Source organism: Mustela nivalis (genome assembly GCF_964662115.1).
Source record: "Mustela nivalis genome assembly, chromosome: 6".
NCBI lineage: Eukaryota > Metazoa > Chordata > Mammalia > Carnivora > Mustelidae > Mustela > Mustela nivalis.
The window spans coordinates 101,240,136-101,259,620 of record NC_139025.1 but is presented as its reverse complement, the minus strand read 5'-3'; the positions used below and the strand labels follow the sequence as shown (position 1 = coordinate 101,259,620).

The 19,485-nt window shown below is 49.0% G+C and overlaps 1 protein-coding gene across 4 annotated transcripts in view; it reads left to right on the top strand.

Annotated features, from left to right (window-relative positions):
* Positions 1–19,485, top strand: part of SLC24A1 (solute carrier family 24 member 1) — a 42,840-nt gene that overhangs the window by 14,493 nt on the left and 8,862 nt on the right. For all 4 annotated transcript variants that reach the window (XM_082737078.1, XM_082737079.1, XM_082737076.1 and 1 more), the window contains 3 exons: positions 13,390–13,510; positions 17,249–17,335; positions 18,425–18,513. In XM_082737078.1, the coding sequence (XP_082593204.1) occupies positions 13,390–13,510; positions 17,249–17,335; positions 18,425–18,513 (297 nt within the window). The remainder of the gene's footprint in view (positions 1–13,389; positions 13,511–17,248; positions 17,336–18,424; positions 18,514–19,485) is intronic.

Genomic DNA, 19,485 nt, shown 5'->3' with positions numbered 1-19,485 from the left:
CCTTGACTCCAAGGTGAGGTGCCTTAGGGAACACATACCCTGGTTCTTTCCTGTTCCTAAAGGGTGGGTTTAGGCAAAGGTTGGCTCTCAGCCTGCCTCTTTCAGGTTTCAGAAAAGCCACTGGCGCAAGCAGAATTTTGCGTGCAAGAGTGCAAGGACTTAGCTCTTTAATCCAGAGCAGTTTTGATGAGTGGGCAGGATGGAGACCAAATTCAGTAGCATGTCTGGGAGACACATGATGCAACAGAGATGAAATGTACTTCCATTAGGATATTTGAGATGATGGAGTATTCTGGCCAGAGCACAGAAGTAGGAGTCAGGAAATATGGATTCTAATCTGATTCTGTTTCTAACTACCTGTGTGACCTTGGACCAGCCCCTCCCTTCCCTTCCCTTCTCTGGCAGAAATTGTAACAGAGTCCAACGAGTTACCAAAAAGGTCCTGTCTAATGATCATTGTCCAGGTGAGTTTAATTCTGGCTGGCCCTGCACAGTGGTTATTTGTCTGGTTTGGTCAACTGAGCTCCAGCTGCCGTATTTGCAGATGACCCCCCAAAAAGAAATGTCCTACTCAAGGTTATACAGCCAGCAGGTATCAGAATCAGAATGGGAACCCAGTATCCGAACTCCCTATTCAGTGCTATTGCCTGTCAGCTTACTGCTCCATGAGGCCAGAAGCTTAAAAAAGAAAGGGAGGCTCAGAGCATTACATTTAATATGAAGAAACAGGGGCCTCCCTCCTACTACAGTCCTCAGGGCATGCCTTGCTGAGGGTGGCCAGAAGCCTGGTACTCTCCCCTGAGAAAAGCATCAAATGCCTTGGTATACATCAGGCTGTTTTCAAAATGCCTCTGAACGGCCTCCCAGTCATCAGTAGTTCTATTTTCATTTAAGCTCTACAGATTCTGAATTTTCCATTTTGCGAGGGCAAGACCATCAAAGCAGATCTTGTGAAGCATAGTCATGATTTCAAAGGAGAATTTGTAACCTGCTTAAGAGATTTCTAGGACGGTACTAGCAGCTCTTTGCCAACCAGTGAGCGTGGTGCCAATCACAACTCTGTTCTTATTTGCTCAAGCAAATCCAGAATGAATCTTAATTAACAGCATTAAACAACAACAACAACAACAACAACAGGTTGAATTACTGGTTATACTTGAAAATCAATCTGTATTTCTTTAAAATAAAAAAATCTAGGGGTGCCTGGCTGGCTCAGTCAGTGGAACATGTGACTCTTGGTCTTGGGGTTGTCAGTTTGAGCCCCATGCTGGGTTAGAGATTGTTTAAAAATAAAATCTTTGAGTGACCCCTGGGTGGCTCAGTTGGTTAAGCATCTCTGCCTTCAGCTCAGGTCATGATCCCAGAGCCCAATGTGGGACTCCCTGCTCAGCTTCTTTCTCTGCCTGCTGCTGCCCCTGCTTGTACACTGCCTGCTCTCTCTGACAAATAAATAAATAAAATCTTTTTTTTTTTTTTAAAGATTGTATTTATTTATTTGACAGAGTTCACAAGTAGTCAGAGAGGCAGGTAGGGAGGAAAAGGAGGAAGCAAGCTCTCCACGGAGCAGAGAGCCAGACTCGGGGCTCGATTCCAGGACCCCGGGATCACGACCAGAGCCGAAGGCAGAGGCTTTAACCCACCGAGCCACCCAGGCGCCCCATAAATAAAATCTTTAAAAAAATAAAATAAAATAAAATAAAAAACCCTATAGTTAGTACTTTGCAGTATTAACAACTCCTCACTAAAAATTAGTCAAAATAACAAGAACTATGACTATTTTTAAAACAAATTTTATTCATTTGATATAGAGTGAGAGAGAGAGCGAGAGAGCACAAGGAGGGGGCAGAGGGAAAGGGAGAAGCAGACTCCTCGCTGAGCAGGGAGCCCAATGCGGGGCTCCATCCCAGGACCCTGGGATCATGACCTGAGCTGAAGGCAGATGACTGACTGAACCACCCAGGAGTCCTGGAGTATGACTATTTTGTATATGTGCTGCCGAAGTGAGCACAACTATGGCTATTTTGAAATGGTTTTTATTTTTTTTATTTTTATTTTTTGTAAAGATTTTATTTATTTATTTGACAGACAGAGATCACAAGTAGGCAGAGAGGCAGGCAGAGAGGCAGGCAGAGAGAGAGAGAGAGGAGGAGGAAGCAGCCTCTCTGCCTGATGCGGGACTCGATCCCAGGACCCTGAGATCATGACCTGAGCTGCAGGCAGAGGCTTTAACCCACTGAGCCACCCAGGCGCCCTTGAAATGGTTTTTAAAACATGTGGACTTGGATTTCACCTTAGGTGTCTAAAAGCCAAAAAGAAGGAGAGAGGGAGAGAAAGAGAGAGAGGGAAAGAGAGAGAGAAAGAAAGAGTGGAAACTGTCTTTACTTCTATCTTTATGTCTGTGTTTGGGTAGCTGAAACCTATGATCCGGTCAGAGGGAGATAGATTATCCTGAACTTCACTGATAGACTAGGAGCAAGCCATTCAGTTTTGAATTCATGAAACAATTTTCTGGAAATCCAATCATTGATCTAGTAAACTGTGTTGGCATTCGTTTTTGCGGTTTATGCAAGAGGGTGTCCTTACCCCTGTAAACTCTTTCACTTCAACATGAAAATAAGCATGCCTTACTGTCTCACTCCTGTTGACCTATTGACTCACACCTCTCCCTGACTAATGGTTCACTTCTCTGAGCATCACCCCAGGAAAGCAGGGGACCAGGGAAGTGGCTTATTCCATCAGCCATGCTCCAAACTGAAGAAGCCGGAGAGAAGTGGGGCATGACCAGACAGAGGAGTAAGGAGCCAAGGAGGGAGGCTGGGCAGGCAAGGTCAGAGCCACAGGTGGTTGCGAAGTCTAAGCAGCAGGAACAGAAATGGAGGGCAGAGTGATCCAGCTCCCTTTGGAGAGAAACAGGAACAGGAAGACATCTGGGCCCCTCCCTTCCTCTCTTGCCAGCCTGGGGTGAGGTGCGGAGAGGGTGGCTACATCATCAGACTCATCGTTGCCAGTGCATGGGGGAACAATCTTTTTATCCCCCAAAGAGGCAAGCCCGGGCTCTCGTCTCTAGCAGGAGGTGCTAAGTAGGTGGTTCCGTTTCCTCAGGAAACCCTAACAATTCAGGGGTTCCAGGGTAGAGAGAGAGAAGAGTGGGGAGGGACTCCTTGCTTATGGAGGGCCTATTCCGTATGTACATGATCTCAACGATTTCTCACGAAAGCCCTGCAAGGATAGATGGCAGCCTCCATTTTGCCGATGAGGAAACTGAGGCTCAGAGAGGATCATTAACTCAGCCCGTTCCATAGCTCTTGGTGGTTCTCACCACGGGTGCGTGAAACTGTATTTCTAGGTTTTAACTCAGGCTCTGCTGCAAACTGCCCCTGTTGCTCTGGGCAAGTCAGTGCCATTCAACAAACCTTTATCTGTAAGCGCTTCAATGAGAAGCACCAGCACAGACTAGAGTAACTGTCATGGAAGGAACACTATACAAAGTGCTAGGAAGTCACTTTGCTTTCCCACCAGGCCTTAGATTGCTGATCTATAAAGTGAGTGGGATGACGATCTCATGCAGGGGTTGGCAGACTGCTACTGTAAAGGGCCAGACAGTAAATCGTTCGGGCCTTGCAGGCCGTGCAGTCTCTGTCACAACTACTCAGCTCTGCTGTAGCATGAAAGCTGCCACAGACAATACAGCGACAAACGGGAGCGGCCACACGCTGCTTCCCCAAGTCCAACATACTTGTGGGTCTTCTTCCTGAGCAGCCTGGAGACGAGATCAGCAGAGAATGATTTGTTTTCTTGCTGGATATTTACCCAGCTGATATCTGTAGAGTTTCTGAGCTGGAGGGCCTTTCGCTTTACTTTTTATCCTGCTCTGACAACTTAGAATTGGGGTAAAGGGGTTTTCTGGGGGTGGGGAGGGGATGATCCTATCAGAATTCATTTAAGAGGGGCACCTGGGTGGCTCAGTGGGTTAAAGCCTCTGCCTTTGGCTCAGGTCATGATCCCAGGGTCCTGGGATTGAGCCCTGCATCAGGCTCTCTGCTCAGCGGGGAGCCTGCTTCCTCCTCTCTCTGTGCCTGCCTCTCTGCCTACTTGTGATCTCTGCCTGTCAAATAAATAAATAAAATCTTAAAAAAAAAAAAAAGAATTCACTTAAGAGCATTTCTAGAAAAAAATAAAGGGTGTAGCGTCAGACACAGACACATAGTAAAAATTTTAGAGTCTCTCTTTTGACACTGGCTGAGAAAGAAATAAAAGCTAAGACACTTGAGACAATATTGGTCAAACCGGCATTTAGTTGGTTTGGTTTGGGATGCCTTTTATGATCCCTGTTACTGATACAGTCTAACTTCACTTGCTCTGAAGCTCTATACCTGAGTACAAACTATACCCCCCCGCAGTGTATTTATACTAGCCTGAAATGATAAATACCTGACTTGCGGTGACCATGCATAGTCACAGAAGGCCGACAAACAGCAAAGCTGATGCATCTACCTGGCTTAAAAAGCTTTATCTATTTACTTTTCTTAGTAATCTTATTCAGTAGGAAGATGGTAATTAGTTCTCCCTAAATAAATAAATAAATAAAAATCTTTTTTTGTTTTTTAAGATTTTTTATTTATTTGGCAGAGAGAGAAATCACAAGTAGACAGACAGGCAGGCAGAGAGAGAGGGAGAAGCAGGCTCTCCACTGAGCAGAGAGCCCAATGTGGGGCCTGATCCCAGGACCCTGAGATCACGACCCGAGCTGAAGGCAGAGGCTTAACCCACTGAGCCACCCAGGTGACCCAATAAATAAAATCTTAAAAAAAAAAAAAAAAGCTTTATCTATTTGTGCTTGGAAGCGCCACGGGCCTTTCTCTATAGAGAGAGTTGCGAGCTCCCAACTTAGCTAGCAAGGACCAGCCATCTGCACGAGATGCTGATTGGCAATATGGCCTGAGGGGCACCAGTGGTAAAAAGGAATCCAAGGTGGGAGGGGAACAAGCTATTTTGGGTGCTTTTGGGTCCCTGTCCACACACTATGCCTTCAAGAATACTTCAGAATGTGAAACTCTAGGGAAAAGTCTGCCACTCTTTTCTTAAATGCACTGGGAACTGTTTTACGTTTTTTTTTTTTTTTTTTTTTCCTGGCAAGGGTTTTGAATTAAAGCAATGAACATGACCCCCTAAGCAGACAAACCAGGTGCCTCCTAAGGGGGCCAGTCCTCCCCTTGTCGAGGTTGACGTTTATTCCAAGGGCTTCTATCAGTGACCGGTATAACCAGCTGTTTGCTGTGGAGACAGCAGGACTATGGACAGGAAGCCCTATGGACAGGAAGACTTCTCCAGCTCTGTGGACCCCACTCATGCTAGGCTTCAGGGAATCCACTTAGCTCCCAAAGAGCCCCTCCTAGCTTGGGCTGAGGTGTTCCCAGCTTTCTCTCTCTCTCTCTTTCAAGATAATATTCACACATTTTAATTTTATTTTTATTTTTTCTTAAGTAGGCCCCACACCCATCATGCAGCTTGAACTCAGAGCTCTGAGCCACCCAGGGTTCCGTCCTTTAACTGTCCAAGGGTTCCCTCCTTTGGGAATAGTTAGCTTCCTCCCCGTTGTAAAAAAAAGATGACAAGAGTAGAATTCTCAGTTTTAAGGCTTCTTTTCTTTCTTTTTTTTTTTAAAGATTTTATTTATTTATTTGACAGAGAGAAATCACAAGTAGATGGAGAGGCAGGCAGAGAGAGAGGAAGGGAAGCAGGCTCCCTGCTGAGCAGAGAGCCCGATGCGGGACTCGATCCCAGGACCCTGAGATCATGACCTGAGCCGAAGGCAGCGGCTTAACCCACTGAGCCACCCAGGCGCCCCAAGGCTTCTTTTCCTCATAACATTTTTTTTTAGTGTTCACCTGCTAGTCGGTGCTAGAAGATGACAAAATGAATGAATGAGAAACAAACAAATAGGAATAGAAAAATTCAAATACCTGATTGTGCCTGGTCCAACAGCTTGTGGTTTCCATGGAGGCATGTGTACATGTAAATGAGATTTTACATGCATTCTTGCTACACAGTAATATTTTCTCTTAGTGTATATGATGGGATTAAGTATGAAATTAGATATTGGTGGTGTTCTACAAATAACAGCATGGTTTCTAGATACTCTGCCACCTGAATAGGTTGGAAACATAAAACTAACCTTATTTAGTGTGGGGAGTGGGCATATAGATGCTAAACAAGTAAAAAAAAAAAAAAGGTAATTTCAGAGAGTGACAAGGGCGGTGAAGTTAAGCGTGCCTGTGGTGGAGAGGGACTGGAGGTGCGGCCCCCTCTTGTGAGGGAGAGCAGGAGAAGCCTCTTGGAGGGAGAAAGGTCTAAACAGAGATCTGCAGAATGACAAGGGAAACCACCCCGTGCTCCATGGGGAAGAATTCTGGAAGAGGAAATAACATCTGCAAAGGCTTGGAGCCCAGAAGGAGCTCAGTACACGGGAATAAAGAAATGGAGGCCAGTGTGGTCAGTGAATAAGGGGAGAGTAGAGCAAGATAACGCTGGAGAGGTGGGAGTGGCTTCCTGCCGGGCCTTATGGGTCAGATATGGACTTTGGATTTTAACTGATGCTCAGCAGGGAAGGAAGTGACAAAGAGCCATATTAAGAGGTCGGTCCTAACCGCTGTGTAGAAAATGAACCGTAGGTGTGCGAGGGTAAAAACAGGGAGTTCAGTTGGGAGGCTGATGTGGGCATCCAATGTGTGTATCTTTGAGAGATGTCTTAAAGGCAGAATCATCTGGACTGGTGATGAAGTGGGTGGGAGGGTGCCACAGCCAGAGAAGTCAAGGATGCTGCCAGGTTTTCACCTTGAGCAGCGGGGTAGATGGTGGTCCTACCCAGTGAAAAAGGGAAGACTCGAGGACGGACAGGGTTAGGGCGACTCAAGAGTTTCCAGTCAGGAGTGATGAGTTTGGGTGCCTACGGCACCTCCAAGTGGGTATGTCTGGGAGGCAGTTACCCACATGGGCCTGAAGCTCAGAAGCAAGGTCTGGGCTAGAAATTTGTGAATCACTGACAACGTGTGGTAATTAAAATTGAGGACCACCTGAGAGACGGAGTGGGAGGGGGAGGGGGAGGCCCTAGGTCTGTGCCATAAAAAGCTCCAATGCTCATTCATTCAGCAAACATTTATTGAATCCCTTTATATGAGGCCCGTGTAGGGTCTGGGGTTACAGTGACAAAAAAGGCACAGTCCCAAGTCCTTGATGAGCTCCGCCTAGCAGAGTGGGAATTGATCCAAATTTTCTGGGGCCTGACACTCTTTAAGAAAAAGCATGTAAGACTAGCTACATGGAGCCACTCAGCTCTTGAAATGGGGCAAATCCGGACTGAGAGATGCTGTAAGTATAAAATATACACTGGGCTTCAAAGGCTTGGTATGAAAAAAAAAAGGCCAAAATAGCTCATTGATCTTTTTATATTAATTACATGTTGAATTATGATATTTTTAGTATATTTGAGTATATATATAAGTATATTATATTTTAAGTATATTATTAAAATCAATTTCATACGTTCCTTTTACATTAAAATTGTGGCTACTACCTGATGATTCACAGACCTGTACCCCTGGGGGATGTAAAGTTTTTTCTGGCGAGATAAACACAACACCAGGCACAGTGGGTGCAAGGCAAGATTTATTAAAAACGCTCTCTGGCGAAGTTTCAGGGCTCAGGAGAAGGGGAGCCAGGAAAGTTGCGCCGGGAGGAGGTGGGCACCCTCGGGCGAGGTTCCGCGACTCTGGAAAGCAGAGTGGCGGAAGTCGCGCCCAAGGCAGGGAGGAGGGGGCTTTTAAGGGGTCTTGGGGAAAGCTCAGGGGTCTTTTGGAAGTTTCCCTTATTTGGATATCCCGCCGCTCATCGGGATCCCATTGGTCCACAGGAGCCCGGGGCGGGGGTCTCAGATTCCTGCTTGGGCCTTTGTTCTCCTGTCCCAGCTCAGGTCTTATGGCGGGAACTTTCGCCATCTTTAGTAGCCCTTCCTGCCAGCCCAACAGGGGAAATAATACATTGTGTGTTAATAAAAAAAATGTGGCTACTAAAAAAAAAAAAAAAAGTGGCTACTAAAATAGTTAAAATTATGTATGTGACTTGCATTCTATTTCTATTGGACAGTGCTGGACTGGAGATAAGAGGAGGCTAGTAGGTGCTCAGCTAAGGAGTCTGGACTCCCTTGTGAGGACAGTAAGCTCCTGCGGGGGAGGGATGCGATCTGTGCTTTGTTCAGATTATCACTCTGGCTGAAGGATGGAGAATGAACTGGAAGAGAAACAGATCAGGAATCAGGAGGGTTTTACAGGACTGTAGGCAGGAGAGATGCAGCTAAATTTGAGGACTTTTAGAAACTAGGTCTGACAGCTGATTGGATGTGGGCTGTGAAGGAGAGGGAGGAATTTGGGTAGACTTCTGGGTTTCCAGCTTAGAAAAAATGAGTGGATCAGAGCGCAAGACTGTACGCAGAAAAAGGCTAAGAGAGAAGGGTCTCCTACTGGAGTGTAACTTGGGTAAAGACAGGACTCAGACCAAGAATTCAGTAAAAACACTTGTTAAATGAATATTAAAAAAAAAAAAAAATCACAGGGGTGCCTGGGTGGCTCAGTGGTTTAAACTTCTGCCTTCAGCTCAGATTGTGATCTCAGAGTCCTGGAATGGAGCCCCGTGTCAGGCTCTCTGCTCAGCGGGGGGCCTGCTTTCTCCTCTCTCTCTGCCTGCTGCTCTGCCTACTTGTGATCTCTCCCTCTCTGTGTCAAATAAATAAATAAAATCTTTTTTAAAAATCACAGACTAAAATACATGGTTCAGGGAATGTGTCCTGGATGGTCTAGGAAGGGAGAAGCCAATGATTAACTGCTGTATTAGTGGGAAATAGAAATCGGATGTCAGGAGGCAGAGCCCCCTGAGGGTTTCAGGAGCAGCTACAAGGGATCCCACAGCTCAGCCTCAGCAAGATGCATCACAGGTGCTGGGGGGTTTGGCTGGCATGAAGACATCCTCTTCGGTCTGCTCCCTTTGCTAATTTTCATGAGGAGAAGGAGAAGGTAGGGTAATGAGGCTGAAGAGAGGGGAGGGGCGATGGATTGGTGTCAGAGCTGGATATGAAATGTGTTTGTACCAAGAGCATATTCTGAAAGCACCTACTTGCCAGGACTGCTACCCATAATAGACCCATCATCCACATCTAAATGGAGAAGAGCATTCGTGTCCACTTACCTAAAATGTCAATAATTTGGAACAAAGCCACTAGGGAATGGAGATTTTGCCTCATTATCTTATTTTTGCCTGGGCAAAGAAATGCGAGCTAGTAAAGGACAACAGCAACAACATACTTCTAATGGGGATCAGGGGGTCAGAGTTCTGACCCTGACTTTGTGAGTGTGGGCAAGTGCCACACTCTTCCCGCATCTCTGTTTTCTCATCTGTCAGAGAGCAGTCATAATACTGACCTTGTGTGCTTCGTGGAGTTAGTAGTCCTGGATGAGAAAGTGGATATGAAGGGCTTCAGAAAATTGGAAGTACATGCTGATCTCAGAAGATATTGATATGTGCAAAGAACGATGAACTCAGAAATATTTTGGGTAAATCTGAATGGCAGAAAAATCATTAGGCACATGCATCACGGGGCAGAAGTCAATCTCTCCTGCCCCTCTGTGGACAGAACTAACTATCCCAAAGGGCACCCTGGCTCCTCCTGGTTTTTTCCCTCCAGAAACTCACTGGGTGAAGGTTGGACAGGATAAAAGTGAGACGGCTGGGCCAGCAGGCGTACTTACCATGCCAGTAAACCTACCGTGTGTCATGAAAGAGTCAGGGGATTTGCTCAGAAATTCGAAGTGCTCCCTTCATATAAAGATTGGTTATTTCTGCTCTGTTTCATTCGTTTGCAAATCCATTGGTTCATCCATCCATTCATTCAATTCATTTAGTCATCTGTGTCCAGCATTCAAACCTCCCCCATCCTTCAAAGCTCACTCGAATTCTGCCTACTTCAGGAACCTTCTTGTCCTTCCCACCACTGCGGCTTCATCTACGCTTCTCATTTCTTGTGCCACTTTCTGCTTTGTCAGTACTTTTTTTTTTTTTTTTAAAGATGTTATTTGTTTATCCGACAGACAGAAATCACAAGTAGGCAGAGAGGCAGAGAGAGAAGCAGGCTCCCCGCTGAGCAGAGAGCCCCACGCGGGGCTCCATCCCAGGACCCTGGGACCATGACCTGAGCTGAAGGCAGAGGCTTTAACCCATTGAGCCACCCAGGTGCCCCTACTTTGTCAGTATTGGTTCCAGTTCCTTTCTGGACATAGAACCCGTGTCCTCGACATCTTTGCGTCCTGACAGCACTAGCACACTGACCTATAAGCAGCAGGTACTCAGGAAATAAGAACTGAATGAATGAACAAATTGGGAGGATGGGGGGGTGAAGCACCCTGGCTCAGGCACTATTTCATTTTCTGCGTTGAAATAGAGACTGTAGCAAGTCCAGTTCTAGTTTTGGCCATAGAGGCCAGCAGTGGGGAGGTGGGCAACTGTTGGTGACCATGTTGCCTGAAGATAGCACTAGAAACTCCTTAGGAATAGCTATTCAGTCAGCTCACCTTTAATGAGCACCTACTATGTACAAGACACTGTGCTGCAGGTTAGGAGAACAGAGATGACTGTATTGTCACTTCGAAAAAAAAAATTGCGCCTAGCTGGGTGGACAACTCACATATGTGAATAGTTAAAACATAATTCTTTTAAAAGTTCAAATGGCATTATAAAGCGGTAAATGCAAGGCGGCAGGCTAGTGGTGCAGACAATAAGTACTGTGTGTTTAGTGATCCTCCGTCTTAGATTTTTCTAGGGCTGTCTCTTTTCCTAGCTGGCTGCCATGCAGCTTCCGGAGGACCCGAGCGCTTACCCTTGATCGCAGAGCCAGATTTTGATAACACAAAATGTGTTCCCTGTTATACAGCTTTTGAGGAGAGAGGGATCACGGGGAGCTGGAGCCGGGTTGGGGGGGGGAGTAGGAGGGGCCATTCAGGAAAACTTTATAGAAAAATTCACCCTGAATTTTCTGAGAAACTGGTAGATGTGGAGGAATGGAGAAGGCATTTTAAGCAGAGAAAAGAGTTATGAACAAGGCCCCAGGAGTTGGAATGGGTTGGGGACAGTTAGAGGACAGTTCGTCCACACATCATGCAACAAGTGTTTATTGAACCTTTGCGAAGTGCCCAAGAGTGTTTTTCTGCTGGACACATAGTGGTGAATGAAATAAGCAATCTTTCTTCAAGATGCTGGGGGTAGGGGGTGGGGGGTGGGGGGTGGGGCACCTGGGTGGCTCAGTCGGCTAAGCATCTACCTTCCGCTCAGGTCATGATCTCAGGGTCCTGGCATCGAGTCCAGTGTTGGACTCCTTGCTCAGTGGGGAGCGTGCTTCTCCCTCTGCTTATGCTCTCTCTCTGACAAGTAAATAAGCAAAATCTTAAAAAAAAGATGCTGGGGGGGCAGTTAATTTATTTGTATGTTTGTTAACAATGTTAGCAATGTTTCTTAACACACAAATAAATTGAGGAAAGCGCTATGGAGGAGAAGAACAGGAATCTATACAAGAGAATGAGACAACACCTCAGCTCCCCAGAGGAAGGTGGCATGTAAATGGAGACCTGAAATATGGGGAGTGAGGGAAGGAAGGAGGGTGCCAAGCATGGGAGAGAGGTCCCGCGATGAGGGTTTCAGAGTGGGTAAAGAGGATGTTGCCTTTGAGAGGCTGAAAGACAGTTGGTGTTACTGGAGTGTAGACAGTGGACACATTTGACTGGGCCTACTGTGTGCAGGCGGAAGCCAGACCGTGAAAGGCCAGGCTGGGGTTTGGATATGGTAAAACATCTCCTGAGAGCAGGTTATTTTTGGGTGTGTTTCTGTGTTCCCACCTGAGGTTTCCCCGAAGAGAGAGAGTAGTAGGGAGGGAGAGCAAGCATCTCTCCAAACATCCCATAGCTCCAGTCCCCGTTTGCAGCCCAGTCATGGGGCAGTCATGGTGGATGAGCTACAGGAAAACAAGAGGGTCAAGGTGGGTGCCATGTGGCGTCTGCCCAGGGGGACACCGCAGGGTCTCGGAGGACAGCCATAGAACTTAGGCACTGTGGCCCTGATGCCGAGGGTCCTAGGTGGGGTTCAGGCTTGGGAAGCTCCTGGGAGTGCTCCCAGGGCGAGCCAGGGAAGGAGCCAGCTCCTTTGCCAGAGGGACTGTCACCTCCAAGGTGGCCTGGGAGGAGATGCTCATTAGGGAGCTAAATCCAGAATGTCCCTGTTTGCTCTGCCCCTGGCTTGCTGTGTGAGCTTTTGCATCTGTAAAATGACTGTGGACTAGACAAACTCAAGCCCCAACGTTTAGAATTGATCTAAAAAGTACCTGTGGATTTGGAATGCTCCAGAAATAAGAGAAACACAGGAGGGGCACTGGAAGCAGGGGAGTCTGAGGTTTCTGGTATCTTAGCTGCCTTTGGGTGGTGGGATATTTGGAAAGAATTATGGGATTCCTGGAGAGGAGAGAGGCTGGGGCCTGAATGAAAATGTCCTAACCTAAGAAAATCCCTAGGCCTGCTGTGGAGTACTGTGTTACCACAGCCACTAGATGGCAGAGGAGTTCAGCTCCGGAGAGATGGGAATGGGGGTGGGGGGTGCGAGGGCCTGAGCAAGCGTTGGTCTGTCTTCGATGCTCCTTTGCAAATCAGATGATATTTCTATGTGTGTCACATCTGGGTATCTGTGCACATAGGTGTGAGTATGTGTGTGCCTGTGAAGGTCTCCTGAGCATCTGTGGGTAGAAAAAAAGGAACAGAACTGGGAATTGAAAGTCCTGAGCGCTAGTATCAAGTCTTTCATTTACTCCCCACAGGACCTTGGATACACCACCTAGCCTCGTTCACTTTCCATTTCCTTTTCTGTAGAAGGCGATCACGGTCTTGCTTATCTGGGGCTGGGGCAATGATAAAGCAGGATGATGCTCTGGGGACCGTGAAGTGAACCCGTGCACAGGGGGTCTACGTGTGGGGGTGAGTGTGTTTCTGTGAGAGTGAATCTTCAGGGAAGGACAGACCCTAGGTAATGCGTTATGTGTCGTGCACATTGTCTGCTCCCTGTTGAGACCTTGGGGAATTATTCAGTACGTAGAATTATCCAGTCATGGAAGAGTGAGGGGAGGCTGGGAACGAAAGCAGTGTTAATGCTCCTGATGGAGGTGAAGGGAGGGGGAGGCCGGGATAAGGCTCCTGTGCTTTGTTCTGCCCTCCACGGGAGGGGGGCAGGGATAGTGAGGCCCTCGTTCGTGTGGCTCCTTCCCTAGCTTGGGCAGGGCCCACTGAGGCCCTCTTCTTCTCTGCTCAGCTCCCGGCAGTGCTCCCAGCAGTGCTGACACGAGAGAGGAGCTTGGCCTCTCTGCACAACAGTACCATCCGCAGCCCCATCTTCCAGCTCATGCTCCACAGCCTGGACCCTCTGGGAGAAGGTAAGTAAGGCCTCCCCAGACCTGCACGGTCTCTTGTCCGCTCCCTCCTTCCTGCAGCTGGACAAGAACAGGGACCTGCAAAACTAGGAGGCAGTGGGTAGGATGAGGGCAGAGTGGGGAATCAAGAGCAGAGGAGAGATGGGGGATGAAGTCAGCAGTCTGGGAGTCAGGGCAGAGCGAAGGCACAGGACTCAACAGGAGCTAAGGTCCTTAGGTATCCGCATCCCATGACTTCCCTGTCTCCGTGTCGCTTCCTGTAAAAGAGTTTTTCTGTAGTTGGTGAGGCTAAGAGTGCTGTGTGCCCTGCTCCAGTCTATGTTGGGGTTGCCTTCAGTGACTTCCCTACAAGGCCTACCACCCACAAGTCGGCTCCAGTATCCCACAGAATCTCCAGCCAGGCAGCTTATCCCAGGCTGACTAGTCAGGGCCACTCCTGGGAGTACCTCCTGTAGGACCCCACAGCCTGGAACCTCTGAGTGGTACCCCCCTGTGCTCCGTGTTGAGCTCTGGAGTCCCATGAAAACTGCTAACCCCTCTCCAGCCAGGAATGCCATAGGAGCTGCCAGGACCACTTCTGGGGGTGGTAGGGGCTCAAAGTAAAGTGGGGCCTGGGGTCCAACTTGACAAGTGATGGGAGTAGCTGAGCTTCTCACCATCCATCTTACCAAGCCCTGCCTTCTGGGCCCCTTCCCCAGAGGCCTGAGCTGACTATGACCCTGGAGACCGACTCACGAGCATCAGGAAGCCTCCTGACTTACATTTCTGATGCAGGGACAATGTTAGCCGGGATGTGGGGGGGTGGGGGGTGAGGGGGCGGTGTGCTCAGAATGTTCTCGCCCTGAAGTATCTCCTGCAGACACAGTATTGAGTTGTTGGGTATTTAAAAGGGTATTGGACGGGGAGAAGTAGAGACAAAGATGAGATGATCAAACCTTCCTTTGAAAATCCTCAGGGTGAGCCTCAACAGACATTGCGAGAGCCTTCCCCCCACCCCCACCAGTATCAGTACCCTGGGAGCTTCGAGAGTGGAGTTTGCAGCACCCAGCAGCCTGTGGGTGATCAGTGCTGGAGGCACACCTGGCTTGGGGCTCTGAAGGAAACCCTATCTCGGGGCTATGCTTGGCCACTCCTTGTGGAATCACTGACTCTACCAAGAGCCTGAAGATAAAGATCTGCTGAATGGGACCACAGGCCCCCCTGCCTGGGCCACTCCCATGACCAGCAGCTGACCTACTTGTACTAACAAGATTATGTGATGGCCCGGCCTGGCCGAGGTCAGAGGAGATTCATACTAAGTAGGAGATGATCTGGCTGCGCTGAGAGCAGAGAGGCCATTTGAGGAAACGAGCTCTGGGCGAGCCAGGGACAGTGAGCCCCAGCAAGACAAACAGGCTTGGTACATTGGAAAGGGCCTCACGGCAGGTGATGGAATGTGATACAATGTGGGATGAAGTTCTGCTCTGATTCTACACCCCGAGACCTCTTCCAGGAGGCGTTGGGACCTTGCAGAACAGTGATGAAGGCCTTTGTTCCCAAGACTTTCCAGATACATGTTTGTGTTTCCATCTGCTGGTTCCAAATGGCTGTCCAGATGTTTCCACCCTTTCCAGGTGTTCCAGCTCTTTCCACAGAGCTGATGTGTGGTCTGAGCTCTCCCCTACCGTGGGAAAGGGCTTCTATTCTCTGGGATCCCATGCCTTTTATGGTGATTTCACTTAGATGTGTGTGTGTGTGCATGAGAGAGAGAGGGAGAGGGGACCAGAAAGAGGCCCTGCAGCTGACCTGCCTTCCTCAGGGCCGTGGGAGATGAGAGGTTAGGGTATTCGAGGAGAGTTCAGAAGGAAACACGAGGACTTGATTTTCCTTGCCAGCCCCTCTAGCCCATAGTCAGCAGATGTTCTCAGTGCCAGCACTGCAACCCAAAGGAGCTCTCCTGGGATAACAGCAACTCTGTGCTGCTCGGCAGAAGACGGCAGTGCTCCATCTGTGCCATGGGGGCACCGAAGCTGTGTGGATGAGGGAGGCTGTAGTATGCCGGCTTCCTGACATCTCGGCTCTGGCGCGGAGCTGCAGGGCCTGCCCACCAGGACTCTTGGAAGGGCCTCGTGTGCCCGAGGGGTGGCCCCGCAGGATGGAGCCTCTTGCCAGACATAGCTACAGATGAACCAACTCAGAGCATGTAGGAGACAGGCGGAAAGGAGGAAATTCCAGACCTGTTTATTTTTCTTGCCCATCCTGGACGCAGGCAGCGTTTGGTCCCGGCAGCTTTCTGCACTGCACCTCCTCCATCTGTCTGTGTCATGAACCAGAGGATCTCCAGGGTCCCTTCTAACTCAAACCCTCTGGAGTCTGGGCCCCTGCAGAGTTGCTTCCTGGGAAGGATGATGCTCTCAACTACTCACTTCGTCCTTGTTGTAGCTCATGCTTATACGGGGCTTTCTGGATGCCAGGTCCTGTTTTAAGCACATTCATGGATCAGTTTATGTATTCCTTTAACAACCCTGTGAGAGTTTACAGAGGAAGAGTCTGAGGTACAGAGAGGGTAAGGAATCAGTTGACTAGGCTCTCGACTGGCAAGTGGCCTCACCAGGATACAAACCCAGGCTCTGTGGCTCCAGAACTCCAGCTAACACAGCAAAATTTAATCATACCAGTTAATAATATTTTTATTTATTTTGTCTCATGGACCCTCCCATCAGAGCTGTGTGTCTCATGATGTTGACTTCTTAGAGGGGGACACTGAGCCTTGGCAAGGGTGTGCAAGCTTCCTGAGGTGGCCCAGCACTTGCAGGGGAAGCCAGCCTGGACTCCAGAACAGACTCCACGGCACCTCGCTGCCTGATCACATGTGCCATTGAGCTCACCCTCCCGGGCCACACAGCCGTGAGGAGGACCTCGTGAGCCCCTGCGCCTCAGTCTCCGTGTCTCCCACCTTGAACCACACGGGTAAAGTGCTTTGCATGTTGCCCATGACACCGTCACATTGAAGGAGGTTGCCCTCATCATTTTTCTTCGATGTCAGAGCAGCACTATTGTGCACGGAGTGCTCTGTGGGCTGCTGGCCAAGCGTGTACACAGGGATGTGGAAGGAGGCCCTCCCTGGGCTCCAGGTACCTGGGGTTAGAAAGCACATGGCAGGGAGCTTGGTGGTCAGCTGACCGGAAATGGTCAGCTTTTCTGACCAGCTTTTCTGACCAGAAAAGGAAGTCTCATGAACACGGTTACCAGTAGTGACCAGTACAGTAGAGCTTCTGGTAGATTCGTGGAAAGTGAGCTGCTAAGGACCAAAGAGATAATCTTGTTCAAGGATGGCAAAAATATCTCTCTGCCATTTTTGGTCTACTCACTGCACACATCACTGATGAGTCACGGTCACCTCCTCCCCACCCTGGATCAGAGTCCTCCTTAGTCTCGCGCTCTAACAGCCAGCACTTGAACTCACAACGGAAATAAATCCTGTTTGTTGCCTCGGAGTCCAACCATGTCATTTTAGCAGAAAAGAGATAGGGTTAGAGAGAAGAAGTGACTTGCCTAAGGTCACAGCCAGTTAGTAATGATGCAGGGGATTTAGGGTGAAAGTCTGGGAATTGGGTGGCATGAGTGAGCCTCGTAAGACCAGCATCCAGACCCCAACTCCCAGGCCAGCCTCTTCCCATCCACTTCAGCAGCATTGGCCGCTCCACTCATCAGCCTAACTGAAGGGTCCCAGATAAGATGTGTTCCCTTTCTCATTTGCAGCCCGCCACTCCAAGGACAAGGAGGAGGAGAGCTTGAGTAAGCAGGCCAAAGCCAAGCCTCATGCTAAAGCAGAGAACAAACCAGAAGGTGAGAGGACGGCCAGACCACTAGGTTTCCTCCTGCCACCTTCCTCCCTCCCGGTGGCCCAGGGCTGAGACATGCCTCTTGGCCTCTGGGAGCCAGTCAGCTGGAGCGATGATCTGGTGCTGCATGTCAGCCTCCTCTTCCCGGGGTCTTCCCTTTCTGCAAGGATTGCTATCCTGAGGGAGGCCCTGGACAGCTCTGTGCAAACTCTCCTCTGATGGGCCAGGCCAGGCTGCGTGTGTGTGTGTGTGTGTGTGTGTGTGTGTGTGAGATTCTTTTTCACTAAATGTTGTCCCAGAGGAGACTCTATTGGGCTCCATTTCTTCTTCCTGTCACTTCTACACAAGGACAGTGCTATTAGGGATTGGTCTAAGACCAGCAACCCCAGGAGGGAAGGACACCAGGGGTCTGATAATACAGAAGAGCAGCATCCCTGTGGCAGCGGGGGTAGAGAGAGTACGAGAGCTCTTGGCCTGTGGGTGCTGCACCGCACACCAGGCCTGCCTAATGCACGCAGCAATCCTTGGAGGGAGGGAGAGCAGCAGCCATTCTCCCCATTCAACAGACAAGGAAACACCAGCTGAGAGGTCGAGTGACTTACCTAAAGCTGCAGAGCCAAGAAGTGAGGGCCTCTTCCTAAACCTGCCTCTCCAGGTTTTCTGAGTCTCTGTTCCTGGCAATACTATTCCAAGGCTTCCAAGCTATTGTCTTTGAAGTCACCAGAACCCTTTCCGTGTAGAGGGTAAGAGGAAAGGTTAGACCCCGAGGGCTGGGACTTTGCTGTCTCTCTCTGTTGCCCAAGCTGTTCCTAGGATCTTTGGCCACACTGGTCAGGATTAGATGCTTGTGAATACAGGGGAGCAAGGATGGCCACTCCCAGCTGTCCTCTTATCCGCAGCTATCCCTGTGGATGGGGCAGTAACAGTTCATGTCACATCATGTTGCTTTTCCTATCGACAAGAAATTCCCCAGACTTTCTGAAATGCCGAGGTAGACAAGTCCAGTAGCCCAGAGCCCCTTATACTAGCTTCTGACAGCCGCCCTTGGAACCTGGCCGACGTTTCTGACCTATTCCATGTTTATCTTTTAAAGAGGAGGAGCCAGCCCAGCTTCCTGGGGCCATGGTCACAGCCCCTGCTCCAGAAGTCAAGGGAGATCAGGAGGAGGATCCCGGTGGTCAGGTAGGCACCAGCCTCTTCCTTGGTGGTGGAGTTTAAGAGGACCAAGGAAGGACTTGCTGGCCCCAAATCCTTCCTTCCTGCAGGTCTGAAATTCTATTGGAGGTTCATTCCTCTGAGGTAAGCCTGCTGTTTCTGTGAATATCACGTACCTCATGGGGTCAGTTACTTCACATTAACACCTCAGTATGAGTGAGATGCCATATATGAGAATGTGTTGCCAACTGTCACATGCCATAGGAACATAAGGGTGACTCTCAGGGTGTCTGTCAGAAACTAGGGGGCAGTAAGACATGTGGCGGGGAGGGTTGCTGGATGCCTTTGGAACCCCCTGAGGTTTATCCACAGGGCTTCGAGAGTCTTGCCGCTGCTGTCTTTATGGCCACAAAGCCTCTTCTTCTGCCAGGCTCCAGCCAACTGGATTCCTTATCTCCATGCTTTTTCTACCTCCGGGCCTTGGTTTCCTCCCCCTCAGGATACCTTTTCCCCTCCACCTTCCTCTCTCTCTCATCCACCTCTCCAGGCCACTGTATATGCCTCCATGGCCATCAAGCTTCCCTGACCCCCTCCACCCCCCGCCAGATGAATGAACGCCTATTGTACTTGGTCCCTGTCTCAGAGCTCCTAGCACAGCCTTCCCCATACTCTGTTTAGGAGTCTTAGTTATTCTGCTAGGTGGTGAGTTTCCTGAGGGCAGGATGCACAATCTGAGCTGTCTGTCTCTCCCACAGAGAGGCAACGCCTGGTAGGCACAGCTATGCTCAGTTAGGGTTGAGTAATGACAGTAAATAAGCATTTAGTTGACAAGTTCCATCCCTGGTTTTTTTTTTTTTTTTTTTTTTTTTTCTGTTTAACACCCAGAAACAGTCAATTGTATCATCCTTAAGCCAGCAGTTTTGCATTCAGTGTCTAAGACATCTTGATGGCATCATGAGTGTCCTGAGTAGACCCATTATGGCCAGCTCAAGTGAAAGG